Raw genomic sequence first — 18742 nt, 5'->3', positions numbered from 1 at the left:
ATGTAATGACACTCAACATATTTGTATACTATTATGTGGCATTGGACATAAGGTTATGGACCACATAGATAATGAGAGAGGAAATTTACAGCCACATTTCCCATGGGCTACTCTCTATTTTTCCTCTCCATCTCTCTTTTTCATCTCTTTTTCATTGGCATCTTTAATCTACACCATCCTATAAACAGGATATTACATACGTACATGTAGAACTGCTTTTGTTCAACCAGACTAAAAAGGGATAATAGCCTAATGGTGAGCACACTACTGCCGAGCTGTCGCCCCCACACCCAGGTACAGGTTCTTGGGGTGATAGATTTTACACTAAAATCTCTATTAAAGTTGCAAACTCTTCTCACTATATTGTAACTTGTTGAAGGATGAAAGTTTGTAATGACTTTAGGAAGATTTTCATGGGTGTATGCTTGTTTTGATTTAGTAAACTAGCTTGAGTGGCAGTATAAAAAGGATGAAATCTCCAATAAAGTATCTCCTCGGGTGCGGCTGTCCTATAGACCACTATTTTGCCAAATGCCCAATTGACTGCTTTATGCAGAATTTGTCATTCTAACCTTCAATCTATATATGTTTACATTTGGTATAGAGAGAAACTGACATACAGACTGAGACTTATGCCACAACATACATACACTCAACACTCCATAGTAAATAATAGTTGGTTAGTCTTAGATTCAGTCTGCTTATTTTCACTCTTCGTCAAGATACAATGTAGAGAGCAAATCTGCTGCCATCATATATTCTACACCATCGGGGCTTTCTGACAGAGGGTACGAAGGGTAAAACTATGTACCCTAAAATCTTGGAAATTAATGGATACATTTAAAAAAAAAAATTGAAACATTACAAAAAAACTGTTTGAAATTTGTCAAAGTACATGAAATGCAGTGTCTAATTGCAAAATATTTCAAACCCTACACATGTACCTACCTATAGTACGTCCCATCCTCCTACAAACATTTTTTTGTAAATAATTTCAGTTTTAATTTGTCTAACGAGAAATAACGAGAAAAAGTGTTTTGGAAATTAAAAAACCCCGCAATATTTATGTGTCCAATTTAGAAAACAATCGGCACAGAAGTAAACAACTTGTAGTAAATTCCGTAGCATGAAAAAAGGTGTTCCCCATGGGACAGACTATAGATGGGGCATTCATGATCTGTTTTGTTTTTATTATGTACCCGTCAAGCAGAAAGCTGGACCGACTTGTTAAGCCATGTTAAACATGAATAAATATAAGCTGATTAAATTAATAAACGGTGTATATCTAAAGACATCTAGGCATGAAAATGCACTGCAACAAAAAAACATTTCATTGTCAAACTTTAATCAGCAATATTGAAACAAAACACATAAATTATAAAATTATAACTTGCAAAAAGATGTATATTTCCAAATCAATGCAAAAAAAGAGAAGCTTATATATCACAGTTTTATATGAATAATTGTATTTTTTTAAAAGCAGTTTACTACTTGTATAAGTACAAGGAAGGAAGGAAGGAAATGTTTTATTTAACGACGCACTCAACACATTTTATTTACAGTTATATGGCGTCAGACATACAAAATATGAGTCACGTTTAATATTTTTTACATAGGTATGAAAATTGGCAAAAGTTGGCTACTATTTTTTTACTTTTTTATTTGTAAGTATATGTGTACATTTATTGGCTTTTTGATGCTGAATAATTAATACCAGAATCATAATGCAAGACACATCACAATAAATTACCCCGACACATTACAATATATCTTACTGTTGTATCAATATGGCATCTTATTATCTGTAGATGGCTGGCAGTTAAAATGCATATAAAATACAACAGGACAATAAATAGACCATAGCAAAATAGGGGGCAATTGCCCCGGGACCCCCTGCCAGAGGGGCCCCCAGACTAAGGAATTCCTTTATTAAAAAATGTAATAATTATAAAATTAGTTACTTTTTTAATTTGTCATGTAATTTAATTTCTGTGTTGAGGGGCCCCCCGAACCTGAAGTGCCCCAGGCCCCCCAAGGTCTAAATCCGGCCCTGGATAAGATACACATGCATTCCAAGCTTAACATTACACAATTATGTACATTATCAATAAATATTTGTGTCAAACACTGTAATAAGTTCACATTATCATCCTATGTAATAATGCAAATTATTAATGAGTTTGTGCACTTTTTATTCCAGAAATAGCACTAATAAATGAGATAGGTTGTACATGTATTATTTGCATATCACAAAAGCGGCATCACAAAATAAATAAAACTGTTTTAAATTCTATAATATATGTTTTCTCAACATTCCTGATATGTATCTAGAACCTCAACTAAAGTATACATGTATAGTTGCTAATTAGTTAATAAACCACCTTATATCCATGAACATTGGTGACACGTCTATAAAGACAACCTAATGAGACCTACAAATTTTGCATTCAGTAAAAAAATTTCTAGTGTTGACATAACTCGGGTACCCTTTGTAAATACGTATTTTACACAAAAAACTTTATTAAAGGTACTATTTCAAAGTTGCAGTGCTATATTTGCTATATTTACATTTATTGCTGCTAAATAACTATAAGTTCATTGATATCACACATAATTTTTGCTTAAATACTTCAAGAATATCAAAATTGTAATTTGCTTGCACTGTGTAAATAGTTATTGTTTAATTAAATCTTATGAAATTGGAGAATCCATGAAGTCTGGCAATTTGACTAAACTAAACATGATGTGGATCATTCTCCAGTAAATTGTTTATTAAATTATTTATTTGTAATTTTTTAAGGGTATATACTTGAAGGTATCATATTTATATTTCAAAGCAAAAGTTCTCGATCTAGCCAGTGCACTACGACTGGTGTATCAAAGGCAGTGGTATGTGCTATTTTGCCCGTGGGGTGGTGCATATAAAATATCCTTTGCTACTAAAGGAAAAATGTAGCGGGTTTCCTCTCTAAGACTTATGTAAAAATTACCAAATGTTTGACATCCAATAACCAATGAATAATAAATCAATATGCTCTAGACATGTCATTAAAAAAAAAAAAAAAAAAAAAAAGTTAATATTTTTTTGATAGAAACCAATATTATGCATCTTTGATATAGCACCTTTATTGTGTGGCTTTTGTACTACATTCCCTTTACAAATGTGTGGTTGTTATATTTTGATTATATACTGAGGTGGTATTTATACAAGATGCTTTTACAGCAGGTTTGTCAATGTGCATAGTTTTATTTGATTGAGTATTCAAATACAGGAAACCAGATGAAGTTGAAGGTAACAGAAATGGCTTCCTGCATGACATTCATGTACAAGTCCTGATCATCTTCCAACACGGTCATGGTCACCATGTCAAGTCGGTTTAGAGAGGTTATAGAGGTCAGTTTCAGCTTTGGGCTTGATGTACCAACATTACCTGCAAGAGTGGCATTAAACTTCACCTCCTCTCCGTGGTTAAGTGCTAGAATTGTGCTGTTGAAATCATGGCCTGCACTTAATTTAATTGTGACATCATCAATATTGATGGACAGTTCAAACTGGTATTCATCATGGTTTTTCACATGGCAGTCCTCCCCACGTGTTCTTATTATCTCACAGAGTTCACGGTTTTGCTCATTCAATATTTTCTGACAGTCTTCAAACCTGACTCCGAAAATACATTTAAGAGGTTTGGTCAGGAAGGATGGCAAACTCTTAAACACAGATTCAGCAGTGTTTTCTGTTTTGGCAACTGCTACAGTTTGAAGTGTTCCCATCCACATCACCTTCATGCCTGTCAGATAGCTGCACTTCATCTGTGTTGCAGCAACTGAGTGATCAGATCCCGGTATGCAGAGCTTCGAATAGCTGTTCCAGGTTAGAGGAACAGCATGTTTAGTCTCAAAGGATGGGAGTTGAACAAAAATCAAAGGAACAATGGCCAACAAAGAGAAAACAATCATCAGAACTTTCTTAGGGATGCCTATCTTGGCATTAAAATTCTTCCCAAACAATGATTTGGTCTGTGAGAGCACAGCAGGAACTGCCAACAAACAGACCGTGATGATGACTTTGCCGATCATGGCTGATTGAAAAGCCTTGTAGATTCCGAAACCTGCCACACCAAGAAAGCCCACAAAGCTGACTGGTAGAATGATAGGAAGAAGAAGATAACCAAATGTCGCTCGAATAAGGCCAAGCCATGAGGTGAATGGGAAGGTCGAGGTCACAAAATTCCACCAGAAATAGCAGACTAGATGTGGAATCAAAACTCTGTAGGTTCCCTGCCATGATTTCTGCATTGCCATTCTTAAAAAAAACAGTGGTATAATGGCATAAGCTACAGATGGGAAACTGATATTCAGTTTCACACCAAATCCCATGTCGAAGGCAAAGAACGGTTGTGTAAGAAGACCAACAGCCTGTTTTAAAACTGGGACATTGGGGACATGCAGAAAGACTGGAAGAGATGCCAGGAAGTTGGACATCATGGCAAATATTGTCAGTTTGTCATGATGGTCACTTAGACCAAAGAAACAAAAGCCTGTCATGACAAGAGAAACAATACAGACCTCAGCACAAGGTATGTATGACTTGTTCGCTACAGCAAACGAAGCAATGGCCACCAGCAAATTGCCGAAGAACACCAAGTATGGCATCATTGAGTTCCAAGTATACTGTGACTCTGTCTTGTCTAAGTCGATGGTGACGTCATACTCTTTCAAGATGCTGGCTAGAGTGGTTGCGTCTGATCGTTTCTTCTTCTTATAGAACATCTGCAGGGTCGACATCACCAAGGCTGTGAAAGACAAGTAAAATATGCACAGGGGGACAAGAAACAACAAGAAGGCTGGTGTAAGGAAACTGTAGATGAAAAGCAGGCCGAGAAGGTAGAGCTGGTTGGTTGGGATCAGTGAGATCACCCAGTTCATGCCTTCCTTTGAGGAGAACTCCAGCGCTTGGTCAATAATCACACTCACTGTCTGCTTAGGGTACTTGAGAATCTGAAGGTAAAAAACAACAAGGCTTTAAAAAACAAGGAAATATCTGTTTGATAAAATCTCAACATATTAAACTATGACTACATGTATATGGTGTCAAATACAGGTATATGGTCTTTATACTGACCTGTTGTAGTTGTAGAGAGATAACAACTGTGATGTGGAAGAGGACAGCAAAAGGAATATAAAGATAAGAGGAGCTGCCAGATCGAGAAGAAATGAGATGGAATTCAACAGAGAAAATAAAAGAGTTCAGAAGGGGAACAAAAGCAGCCATCTTAATCTTATTTCAAATTTAGTAATACCATGTGACATGTAGTAAGTGGTCACTTTCTGATACTAACAGAGTGGCAGATGGCAGCTTAATATAAGTTAGTATTCAATACTCAAATATAATCATGTAACTACTCTAAAGCATTTTAAATCTGAACTTACTCTAGTCATGTAGCTAGCTGACTCCTAACAAAACTCCTCTAATGGAATTCACATCTAGGATTATGCTCTTAAAGGGACTGTCCTGAGTGTGCAGCCATTGTAAGATGTTTGCCATAACAGAGCCTTGTTGGTGACTACTATTTCATACTAAATACATTTTCTTGTTTAGAATACCAGTGTCTGTATATCAAATGTGTTTGTGGTCGTATACTAATGTTTGTAGCACTCAGTTTTTACTTTAATTTGTGATATATATTTTTTCGTTCGTATGAAATTATTGAGAGGTAAAATACTGTTTGGGTTATTGCAAGCATTAGGACAACAACAAACACCTTGTAAATACAGACACTGATATTTTGAATAAGAAAATGTATTTAATTTGTATGTTATGTCATCAAAAAGGCTCTATTGATCAAAAACATTTTACATTGGTTGTAAACTCAGGACTGTCCCTTTAAAACTAGACTCAAATCTATAGAGAGCCATATGTATTCAATTTGTATGGTGTAAAAGGGACTGTTCAAGAATTATGTAATACTCTGGTGGGGAGGGGATGCATTATAAAATTTATGCCAGGGAGAGGAACATTTGTCAAGAGTTAGTTATAATTGTCTTATTTTTATTTACAAAGTATAATGTATACAGGGTTTAAAAGTAAGGACTTGAACTTACTCTAGTTGTATATCCAGCCGACTCATAAGATATGTTTGTTTCCGCAAGTTCATCTGAAGTTAGAGTTATCTTCCCTTGGATCTTTTTGGATAACATTTTCACAAAATCATTCTCAGTTATGTTGTCTCCAATCTTTTTACCTGCATTATAATAGTTAATAGAAAATCAGTCTGGTTATAACCAAAGGCTATTATCTCGATAACCCGATAACAGCATACTGTAATTGAATGCTCTATTGGTTAACTTTAAAACAGTTAATAGAACATCAGTCTGGTTATAACCAAAGGCTATTATCTCGATAACCCGATAACAGCATACTGTAATTGAATGCTCTATTGGTTAACTTTAAAGGGACAGACCCTAGTTTAAACCCGTGAAAATTAACACTAACTTTAGTTAATCTATAAACATGTAACACATTTGGATAAAGTTACAATTGAGTGAAACATGAGTCTGTGACTTTCAAATACCATCTCAAAATAGACTAAAACTCGACTCCATTAACTGTTACTTCTCAAACGCATGTGCATTTAAAAAAAAAAAGAGAAATGTATTTTGTGATATTAGAAACACCAGGATGACCAAAACCACTTCGAATGTACGGAAATTGATCCACTAAACCATAAAATCTAAGTAAAGTATGATTTCAGTTACAAAACTCCGGCTATAATAATAAAAAATATGCCTTAGTGTTTAAAAACTAGGGTATGTCCCTTTAAGCACCAGTGATATGATACAAATAAATAGGAGGTCCGATGCTATCAGGGTTTTGCTTCTGATATTATCCTATGGTTATAACTAAATTTACCGACTGAAAAGAAAACTAGTCTCAATAGTAAGCTCAGTTGCCTGGCCAACAGTAAATCATAAAGGTTCTTATAATATAGTGCTGTCTCTCCTAACTCAATCTAATTAAAATTAGCTCCACTATTACATGTGGATCTAACAGCAGCCAGTTGGAGCTCATGTCCACCAATCAAAACCTTACTTGCAGAATCATGCCAGTGATTTGAAAATAATTTGAAAATATTCCGAATTATCCTGAGGGTATACGATATGTTTCATGTGAATTACGAATGCCTTATTTAGACCAGTAGAACTAATTTTAATTGGATTGTTAACAACACTGCGTAGTCTCCAATGTCCAGGTAACATTTCGTCTGTAAATAATAATTTAAATATTGACCAATCACACTTCGCCTTTTATAACGTTATCTGGGAGCATACAAATTCTAAAAATATCAGGCGAGTCTATTTTAGTGGCCGCAGTACAGTGAACCATACCAATGCGTACGGGATGGGTTATCAGTCTTCAATTTTACATTAAAAATTATTTATTTATTTATAAAAAAACAAAAACTAAATCAGTCTTCAGTTTTACATTACAAATTATTTATTTTATAAAATAAAACATGTTTTAAGGCATTCGTAATTCACACGAAACATGTCGTATACCCTCAGCATAATTCGGAATTTTTTCAAATTATTTTTATATCACTGGCATGATTCTGCAAGTAAGGTTTTGATTGGTGGACATGAGCTCCAACTGCCTGCTGTTAGATCCACATGTAATAGTGGAGCTAATTTTAATTAGATTGCTCCTAACTATACATGTCAATGTGTCTTTTGTTCCAATTGCATTTCATTTCAATTTAATGTTCATGCTTGCTTATATCCAATTACAGTTCAATCATGCTGTCCTGTGCACACAACTCGGCTATCTGGGTTGTCTGTCCAGGACAGAGGTTAGTGGTTTTCACTGGTTATAGTGAGAGAGAGAAGTTCGTACAGTGGCCATGCACTTACCCACTGGGAGGCATCTTAATTATTATTATATGCGCTGTGTGTCTGTTGCAATTTTTTTCTCTACCTACACATTTGTTTTAAATAAAATGTTATCTTGTGAGTGATGTGCACACAAGAAAAAACTGCCTTTTGTTCCCACTCAATATTAGTTAAATTCTGAACAGCTCTTGTTAAAATATGATTTGAGTCTAGATCTTATAACTGAAAATTTGTAAAATATGCAAAGACAATTCAGGTAACCCATGTAATTTTACATAACCCGTTAAGACCATGTACAGTGTACTAGGAAACCAGATCCTACATTTCATGCACAAAACACAAAATAAGTTACAATACATAAAACTAAATTTACATGAGTAATGTACAAACAAAATTATTGTTCATACATCTGCAAAGGCTTAATATCTGAATTTAATTTTATCTGATCCGCCTCCCATTGGGAAGGAAGGAAATGTTTTATTTAACGATGCACACAACACATTTTTTTTTACGGTTATATGGTGTCGGATATAATATGGTTAAGGACCACACAGATATTGAGAGAGGAAACCCGCTGTCACCACTTCATGGACTACTCTTTTCAATTAGCAGCAAGGGATCTGCCCGTTTATTAAAAGAATATATATCACAAAACTTAAACTGAATGTTTCCTAATTGTCATAAATATATTACGTCATTGTCCCTATATCATCTGATGCCATATAACCATAAATAAAATGTGCTGAGTGCATGGTTAAATAAAACATTTCCTTCCTTTTTGACCCTGCATGAATGTCCCATGACTAACTTTTTTCATGGATGTTATTTACTATGTAGCAATGTTTACAAACGTAACTCAAATGCAACTACTATATCATCATACCCGACTGTCCCACCAGCCAGGGCGGGACATAGCCCAGTGCCGGTAAAGCATTTTGCCTGGTGCACAGTCGGTCTAGGATCGATCCCCATCGGTGGATCCATTGCGCTATTTTCGTTCTAGCCAGTGCACCACAACTGGTATATCAAAAGCCATGGTATGTGCTATCCTGTCTGTGGGATGGTGCATATAAAAAGATCACTTGCTACTAATGGAAAAATGGAACAGGTTATCTGTCTAAATGTCAACATTACAAATATTTGACATCCAATAGCCGATGATTAATAAATCAATGTGCTCTAGTGGTGTCGATAAACAAAACAAACTTTAACTTTATACCTGCAGCCATGAGTAGCTTTTGTTCCTGGACTTTATCAGTGACTGATTTGACAGCCCCAAGGTATTCCTCGCGTGATATGACATTCTTGTGAGACGTATTTAGGCGATGGAACAGGTTCCGAGCAGCCTGGCGAATGTGCTTCTCCGCCGAACTCGTTGTCAGGCACCATTTGATCTCCTGGGAGCGATTCTCATCAATCTCTGAAATATACATATTTTTATCTATAGATAATAATGAACAAATAATGAAATTTATTATTAATATTCAAAATACATTGAAGTTTTCTGTGTTATTAATAGGTACACTGTATTTACAAGTGAATTCGATGGATGGATGGACTGATAGATGGATTGATCATTTAGTGCAATATGACAAAATTTATTATTAATATTCAAAATACATTGAAGTTTTCTGTGTTATTAATAGGTACACTGTATTTACAAGTGGATGGATTGATGGATAGATCATTTAGTGCAATATAACAATGTATTATTTTTTTCCATCAGTTTTCTGTGTGTTTAGGTAAACATACAAATAACATATTGTAGTAGTTTCATAAAATAACATATTTAGTAGTCCAATAGTAGTAGTAGTAGTATTGTAAAAAATAAAATAAAAATTAGATTCATTTTGTAGTTTGTCAAAAATTTCAAAACCAATGTTTAAATTCAGTATTGTTACCAGACTTGTATTATCCATCAATCGCAGTGTTTAAAATATAAAATAACATATTTAGTAGTAGTACTGTTTTAAAATTTGTTAAATTTTATATTCATTTTGAAGTTTGTTGTAAAATGTAGTCCAATATTTCAAAGAAAGAAATGTTTTATTTAATGATGTACTCAACACGGTTATATGGCGTCAGACATATAGTTAAGGACCACACAGATATTGAGAGAGGAAACCCGCTGTCACCACTTCATGGGCTACTCTTTTCGATTAGCAGCAAGGGATCTTTTATATGCACAGACAGGGTAGTACATACCACATGCTTTGATACACCAGTCGTGGTGCACTGGATGGAACGAGAAATAGCCTAATGGGCCCACCGACAGGGATCGATCCCACACCGACCATGCATCGAGCGAGCGCTGTACCACTGGGCTACGTCTCGCCCCCCAATATTTCAAAACTAATGTTTTACATTATAAAATGTCAGGGTTTTTTACAAATAAAATTATTGTTATTGTTATATAAATGTACCAATATTCTGTAGTCAGTCTATTCATTTAAGCTTGTCCCGCTGATACTAAATTCTGTTTGAAAGCCAACATTGTATATGCTGCTGTCTAAAACAGTCTTTAATTAAAATGTTAATTTTTTTTTACCAATTCCACGATCAACATATTTCTTCAAAACATCTGTTGCATCTTCGCTTCCTTGTTTCGATGCCTGAATCAGCCAATCCAATGCCTGGGTCTTATTCTCCTCAGTATCAATGCCTGAATCAGCCAACTGGAGGAAATATTTAGCCAGAAATACTTGTGATTCCTCTGATCCATTTTCAGCCTCTTGCTTCAACTGTGTAAGCTTTTCTTTAAAACAAAAACAAAAACAAAACTTGTATTAATATAAGTACAAATAATGTATTAGGGTAGTGAGAAACAGCTGCAGTTTCAGATTATTCATAAACCACAGGTGTTGGAAGGGGGGGTGGGGGTGGAGGTGGGGGGTTTGCAGGAGACACTAGCTCCCCCATTTCTGAAGCTAGACAGGCCAGAGTATGCCCGCCTCTCCCCCCCCCCCCCCCCCCCAATTTTACCCTACCCCAGTTATTAGCAACTTCTGAGGCCTATACATGTACATAACAAAAACAATAACCAACACTATATAGCGGGCAGGTCGTAGCCCACTGGTAAAGCGCTCGCCTAATGCGTGGTCGGTCTAGGATAGATTCTTATCGGTGGGCCCTTTGGGCTATTTCTCATTCCAGCCAGTGCACCATGACTGGTCTGTCAAATGCTGTGGTATGTGCTATCATGTCTGTGGGATGGTGCACATAAAAGATCCCTTGCTGCTACCGGTAATAGTTTCCTCTGTAAAACTATATGTAAAAATTACCAAATGTTAAGACCCCCAATAGTTGATGATTAATAAATCAACTGGTCTAGTGGTGTTGTTAAACATAAACAAACTTTAACCAATACTACATAATTATGGATCTGTCCATATACGTTTAAATGCTGCAGTTGGCTTAATTTACAGCATAATATATAACACTCTTTATTATAGAGCCATGATTCATGTGACATGAGAACCACTAAATGATAATTCAAAGTGATAAATTATGTCAGTGCCTGCTAACACCTGTTGCTAGCATGATAAACTTGGCATTGCTATGTGTCATTAGGTCACTAGGAAATTAATGATGTACATGCCAGTTGATTAGCAAGTTATACGGAAATTAGTTCTGAACATTTTCTCATTTTTCAAACATCCATTTACAGTTACTGTAACAATTCTTGAACTGCATAAATAATTAACATTTCAACTTCCCGAAGCATTAAATTGCCTCTTATTTTTCAATTCTTCATATTTTGCTCCCACTGGGAACCTGCAAGCATTTTAAATTTAACATATAAAAAAAAAAAAAAAGTAGCTGCCTGCAAAGAATCTTTATAAATAGCCTCCTGAAAATTATATGGCGCTCACTATTTACTATTTATAACATTTTTATTAAAGCAACAAAGATCAAGTGCAAGAACGTAATAACCAAACATCGGATTTGTAAAGAATTAACGGTAAAAACTTTTTCAATGTGAATCAACTGAAGTGACACACTTTATTATTGTAAATACGGTAAATGCAGAAAAAAGATGAGCTTTCGTTTTGACTATAAATAAATTGTCTGCGTAACGCTACACCGAAAATACAGCTATTTAGACTGATAGACTTCATTTTAAAAACAGATCGAAGAGACCATTTTATACTTAAAGAATAATATTACTGAAATAACGGAAATCAATACCACACCTGAAGTAATAGCTATCTCCTCTGCCGCCATAGTTGCTCGATAGCTGTGAGGAAATATTTTCGCTGCAGTGACCCGTGACTGAAAGGTAGTCACGTGATATAAACAAATACACGTGTTATCATTTGTCTACACTCTCCCTCCCTCAGCACTTTGGGGCTATTTCTCGTTTCAGCCAGTGCACCACCACTGGTATATCAACGGCCGTGGTATGTGCTGTCTTGTTGGTGGGATGGTGCATATAAAATATATCTTGCTACTAATGGAAAAATCATCAAATGTTTGACATCCAATAGCCGATGATTGATAAGTCAATGTGGTGTCGTTAAAAATTAAAATTTTACCCACCTCAACCCTCTCTTCTCTCTCTCTCTCTCTGATTAGCTCATCTTCTCTCTCTAATCTCTAGAATATCTATATCTGTATATATGATCTCTCTCTCTCTCCCAGTCTATTCCTAATATCTTCTATGTCTATATTTCTCGGCTATATCTCTATCCTCTCTCTATCTCCTCTCCCCTAAGATATTCTGTCATCTCTATATATGTCTTATATCCCTCTATCACTATAGTATATCTGTCTCTCTCTCTCTCTCTTCTCTATGTCTCTATCTTTGCTCATCATTCTCTATTCTGCTCTCTCTTCCTCTTCTTGGTATCCTCTATCTATATGTCCATATAAATATAAATAAATCTATATCTATCCCTCTCTCTGTCTCTTATATCTCCTCTCTCTCTCTCTCTATTCCTTCCTTATATATATATATTATTAAGTCTCTCTATAATCGCTCAAAATATCTCTATCTCTTCTCCTATCTTCCTGATATCTCTCTCTCTTCCTATATATCTTCTATATCTCTCTCCTCTCATCTCTTGCTATCTATTCTCTCTCTCTATCCCTGCTCTCTCTCTCTCTATCATAATTCCTTCCATCCTTTCCTGGTAGTCTCTCTTTCCACCTCTTCTATAACTTTCTTCTCTCTCTCTCTACTATCGCTCTATGTTTTCTCTGTCTCTCGATCTATCTCTCTCTCTATCTCTCCATATATAGTCTCTCTCTCTGTCTCCTCTCTCTCTCTCTCTTCTCGTATATATCTCTCTCTGTCTAGATCTATCTATCTCCTATTCTTCCTTCCTGGATAATCTCTCTCTCTCTCTCCGCTCTCTTTATCTATCTCTACTCTCCTCTATCTTTCCCCCTGGTCTCTAATGAGTCTACATATAATCTCCTCCATCTCTATCTCCCTTATCTCTCTAATTTATCTCTATCTCTCTATCTTTCTCTTTGTCTATATCTGGGTAATCTTCTCACTATCCTCCCTCTCTCAGTCTTTCTTTCTCTCTCTCTCTCTCTCTCTCTCTTTCTATTCTTGTCCTGGTATCTCTCTCCCCTCCCCCCTCTTTCCATTCTCTTTCTTATCCCCTCCTTCATAATAGCTTAGTATCTCTCTCCTTATCTCTATTTTCCCCTTTCTCTCTCCTCTCGCTCTTCTCTCTATATATCATAGATCTCCCCCTCTCTTTCACTCTCTCTTCTCTCTTCTATTTATTTTTTTATCCCCTCGGTATTCTCTTCTTCTTCACCCTTATCTCTCTCTCTCTCTCCTCTCTCTCCTCTATCTCGATCTCCTCTCTCTCTTCTCTCTCCTCTCTCTCTCTATCAAACCCTCCTTTTCTCTCTCTCCTTACCTGGTAGCTCTCCTATTCATCCCTGGTCCTCTCAGTCCCCCTTTCTCTTTCGTCTGTCTGCTTTCTCCCTGACTACAGGCTTAATTTTTTTGTGTCGTGTGTTCACGAGTCCGTGTAAATAACTGTGATCGCTCGCCCTCTTGAACATACAATCAAGCAGACGTTAACTGCATGGTGTTGAGAGCATGTCGTCAGAAATATATTTTTAGCCATTTGTACAAAGCCCTACATTTTCCCCATGTGCGCAGTTTGGTTTTTGGCACAGCGCGGGCCCACTCACCTGTTCCTATTATTATGCTTAGAAGGCTGGAAACGCTGTATTTGAACACCTGAAATTTCATATTTTCTCGCTGACGTAGGCCCTTGAACCCTTAATAACTTTGGGCCCTCAATTGTTGGTTGTTGGTTTTTTGTTGTTGTTTTTTTGTTTTTTGTTTTTTTTCAAATAATTTTTATTTGATTTGACATAAGAAGAAAAGTAAAAGGATTTTGGAAATGACAAAAAACCAACAACACTTTGTGTGTGCAGTTTAGAAAACAATTGGCTCAGAAATAAATAACTTGTAGTTTCAGTCAATTCATTCAATTGTTTTATTCAAAGTATATAAATATTCCCATTCAAAATTGCATCTTTTCTGTGTATTTAGCAAAGCTGCCAACGTATGTCATTTTCTTATTTATTTTTAATTTTTATTTTTGATTTCACAACTTCCATGTTACAGTAAAAGACCAAATATGGTTTCTTTGACAGTATAACCAAAATATTCCAAAAATGTTCCTCAAATTTCGCACCAAATTAAAACAGATATAATTTTGGTTGGCAACAATGTATTTATTCACATACATGTATTTTAAACATATTTTCTGTAGCCTTTAATTACACTGTTCTCATTTTTTAAAAGCTAGATATGAAAAGTTACATATATGTTGCAGCCGTTGATCATTTCCAAACTGTACACATCTAACTAACTGAGTTTCTGTTTTTAAGAAGTCTATGCTACATAAAATTATGTTATCTTTGTATAATGGACAGTAAAGCAGAAAGTGTACTTCATTGTCTACAATATTTTTTTTATCAAAATGTGGTTGTTGATTTTACAAAACTGACATATCCTATCATTTCTTGCTACAGCTCTTCTATTCCTTTTTCTATTTCTAAATTATGGCTCCCCCCCCCCCCAATAATTCTGAATCAAATATATTATTGGTAGTAAATCTTAAGGCAGAGAGAGAGAGAGAGAGAGAGAGAGAGAGAGAGAGAGGGGAGAGAGAGAGAGGGGAGGGAGAGGGACAGACAAGCAACACCCACCCCCACCCCCAATGTTTTTTACTTTACTTGCTTCTGCTGTGCCTGATAAGCAATTCATTTGTATATATCCATACCAGTAAATAGTTGTACAAACAAAATTCCAATGAAATTATTGGAATTTATATACAGTCAGAATATATTCAATTATTTCCAATGGATTATGTCTAGTGTCGACTACAGATTGGGAAGAAGGGCAACAACACTGTTAATCTTGTACCAAGACTAGAGTAGCTTCCCTTGTAAATTTGGTAGCATTCGTGAGACGATATTGACCGGCCTTGGTGGTGTCGTGGTTGAGCCATCGGGCATAAGGCTTGTAGGTACAGGGTTCGCAGCCCGGTACCGGCTCCCACTCAGAGCGAGTTTTAGCAACTCAATGGGTAGGTATAAGACCACTACACTCTCTTCTCTCTTGACTAACTACTAACCACTCACAACTAACTCACTGTCCTCAACAGACAGCCCAGATAGCTGAGGTGTGTGCCCAGATAGCTGAGGTGTGTGCCCAGGACAGCATACTTGAACCTTTATTGGATATAAGCACGAAAATAAGTTGAAAAGAAATGAAAAGTGAGATGATTTTTAATTTTACCTGGATTCGTTCAGCCAGACCGAGCAGAAAAACGTCCGCTAGACTGGTTTATGCGGTTCACGTTAAACCAAATGGCCACGTCACGTTAAACCAAATGGCCACGTCGGGAACCAATCAAATAGTTCGCGAACGTCAGCGAAACGTTCGCTGGCTAAACTTAAGGATGAACACTAAGAATTTGTGGGTTTATTTATGTTAAATATGTGTGACTGTGTTGGTTTACTGCACAATGTGACGATAGAGAGTTAACACCAGATGCACTATAAATAATATTTGAACTTGTATTGTTAAGTTCTGGACGGAGGAGCCGGCCGAGGCCGGCTCTTGTGCCCAAGACAGGCGTGCGCTACAGCAGCTTGCTCTGAATGTTCACATAAAGCCCTATGATCTGACCTGACCTGTATTGTTAAGTTGACAGAAAAAAGAGACTTGTTTATGTTAATTATCACACACTCAAGCGTACAAGTTATAAAATTTGGTTATTTGTTTTAGTGACAATTTAGGGTGATTTTTTGGCGTGCTTTTTTTTGTTTTTTTGTTGTTGTTTTTGTTTTGTTTAAACATTTTGTGTTTAAAGCCATCACATTCATGTAAAGACTGATAGAACGATGGGGAAAATTATGATGTGCCATGTGTTTGGTATCAAATACTGTTATTTGACCTTGAAACAGACATTAGGCCTAATGTTACCTTTTTACAGATTTTGTTACCATGAGCATCCTGATTGAAGTGTAATATATAAAAACTGAAGATGCCCCGAATCCTTCGACTATGTGTTCGTTTTGTGTTAGAAAACTGTAGACTGTGGTCCTTTTTTGCGTTGCTATGTGTTACTTTTTATAGTCCCCAGTAGTAATAGTTACGACTTTTTAAAGTCCATGTGGTGAAGTAATTGTTGTTACATTTACCATCAAATGTACAGTAAGTCCATGTGGTGAACTAATTGTTGTTATATTTACCATCAAATGTACAGTAAAATGGATTAAGTTTATTTTAGTTGAACTGTGGAAGTAAGATATTGCACACTTGGCTTTTATTACTGTCACATATGGAAATTTGATAATATTGACAATTACGTATGTTCGTTTCATCCCATCCATACATTAAAGATTAGAAAACTAACTGCAGGATATACATGGAAATTGGGATATGTTATCATTAATTACAATATTACTCCGGCAGACATCATTTAGAAAATGCTTAAAATGTCAAGAGGAAACGCCAGATAATTGTTTTTTTATATTTAAAATTTCATCGAAATTGGCTGGTAAACGTAATCAGGAAAATTAATTGACAAAAAAAAGTAAAAATACATGAAATATGTAGTTTTAGAAATGCACATCTATTTACATGAAAAAAAATAAAAATAGAAGAAGTGCTATTTCTTTCTCCAAGAAATTATAACTGACAACAAAACGAATCACGTACCGGTTGATAAATGATAAAATTGTCATCATATCGGTGAGATACCTAGCGAAGAGTGGATCAAAATGGCCCCCTCGAGTAATATGCCCCTCCCCCCCCCCCCCCCGAAATCCCAGCCATCCAGTGCTGCCATCTTTTTGACAAGCATAGTACTTATACCTCTGCACAACAGCAGGCAGTAACAATATGGCGGCGGTGGCTGTACATGCTCATTCCCTGCACAGTCTGAGATGACATATTCTATCCACACCTGATCTATCGGTAGGTATCTGAGGAAAGTGTCTTTGTAGTGACACCCTATACTCACAAGTTTGAATGTTATTGCATGCTTCTTTGGTAGAAATCAGTGACCAAAAATTACAGCTTAAACTTCCTGCCCGATTTGTAAAATTTCCCATGAGGCCATGTTTGTATTAAAATCGTAGGTGGGGTAATTTGACCCCACGCCTTCCATCACTTGTTGAGGGCTGAAAAAAAAACTCCAGAAAGAGAAGAAAAGCAAAGCTATTGAAATGTCGAAAACGAAAAAAGGGAAGGTCAAAGGCAAGGGGAAGCACCTTGAAAGTGCACCGCCAGAACCAGATTCTAGCGAATCTGAGGACGATGAAACCTTTTGCCTTTTCTGCAGTGAAGCATACAGCATGACAGCAAATGAAGGTTGGATCCAGTGCACTGCCTGTACACGTTGGACACATGATGATTGTGCAGGTGTTGACAGTGATGATGACGAGTTTGTTTGTGACATATGTGCATAATCATGTTTCTTGAGGTCATCATCACCTCATCTCTTGGCTACCTGATATATGGTATAAGAACATTGATAATTCTGCTGTGTGTTATATGACAATCACCTGATTTCAAAATACAGACTACAGTTGTATTCGCAGAGAGGTCAAGGAACTTTTGCCCAGGGTGGTCTCTGTTGTTAGACAATCATTGATTCAACAAATTACTTTAGCCGTCAGAGCACATGTTGATTTGTAGGCTACCATGAGAGAACAAGGACATTCTGATCTCGATGTTATCATTTTGTAATTGATGTTCCATGTAGCGGTGTGGGGTGTGGGTTGCAATGTTGTTTCCTAAAAGGTTTGTACTAGTATGTACTGTGTTAATTTTAGGATAAAACTTGGGGTTTTTTTAATTAGAATTATATTTGCAATTTGTTTCTTGACCAGTAGGCCACTCACAATGTTTTATCATGAATGTGCCATTTTGCCCCAATGGTGTGGCAAAATGGCCCAGAAGGCACATTTTTTTCTTGCTTATCAACAGTTGATGGCTAATTTTGGCTCTATTCTCCAAGGGTCATTACATTTATTAGTAAACAAAGATTACAAAACACACTGACCCGAGTTCATAAAGTTTATCATGATGGAAAAAAATTGATTGAAAGCTTAAGGTGGCCATTTTGCCCCATTCTCCCCTACCTCATGTACTAGTATATCAACACGTGTTCGGTTTGCGAAAGTCATATTTTGGTTGGTGAGATTCCAAATCGAGGCTTTTCTCGCTTTAGAAAAGTTCGGTGAATATTCTACATTCAGTGATGTCTTTATTAGTTCATGAGCCAGACCAAAAATTGGTACCATCTGAGGGCACCAAACCTTAATTGTTTTAGTACACACTAGAACAAAACAAAAGTGCATG

The 18742-nt window shown here is 36.2% G+C and overlaps 1 protein-coding gene across 1 annotated transcript; it reads right to left on the bottom strand.

Annotated features, from left to right (window-relative positions):
- Positions 1-3002: 3002 nt before the first annotated feature.
- Positions 3003-12253, bottom strand: LOC121381146 (wolframin-like). The gene is made up of 5 exons (XM_041510307.1): positions 12081-12253; positions 10436-10642; positions 9107-9307; positions 6103-6242; positions 3003-4998 (listed from the first exon to the last, which is right to left on the bottom strand). Exons 1-5 carry the CDS (start codon positions 12109-12111, stop codon positions 3247-3249), a joined length of 2331 nt encoding a protein of 776 aa, XP_041366241.1. The 5' UTR covers positions 12112-12253; the 3' UTR covers positions 3003-3246.
- Positions 12254-18742: the final 6489 nt, after the last annotated feature.

The sequence above is a fragment of the Gigantopelta aegis genome, chromosome 9 (genome assembly GCF_016097555.1).
Source record: "Gigantopelta aegis isolate Gae_Host chromosome 9, Gae_host_genome, whole genome shotgun sequence".
In the NCBI taxonomy this organism is placed as follows: domain Eukaryota; kingdom Metazoa; phylum Mollusca; class Gastropoda; order Neomphalida; family Peltospiridae; genus Gigantopelta; species Gigantopelta aegis.
This window is presented reverse-complemented; position numbering and strand designations above follow the sequence as displayed.

What these genes read in the sequence shown, in the direction of transcription:
- LOC121381146 (XM_041510307.1), bottom strand. Translation starts at nt 12,111, where the DNA reads ATGGCGGCAGAGGAGATAGCTATTACTTCAG. An exon ending in GGAGATAGCTATTACTTCAG is followed by an intron (nt 10,643 to 12,080) that starts GTGTGGTATTGA and finishes TTTGTTTTAAAG; the next exon opens with AAAAGCTTACACAGTTGAAG. An exon ending in AAAGCTACTCATGGCTGCAG is followed by an intron (nt 6,243 to 9,106) that starts GTATAAAGTTAA and finishes ATTATAATGCAG; the next exon opens with GTAAAAAGATTGGAGACAAC.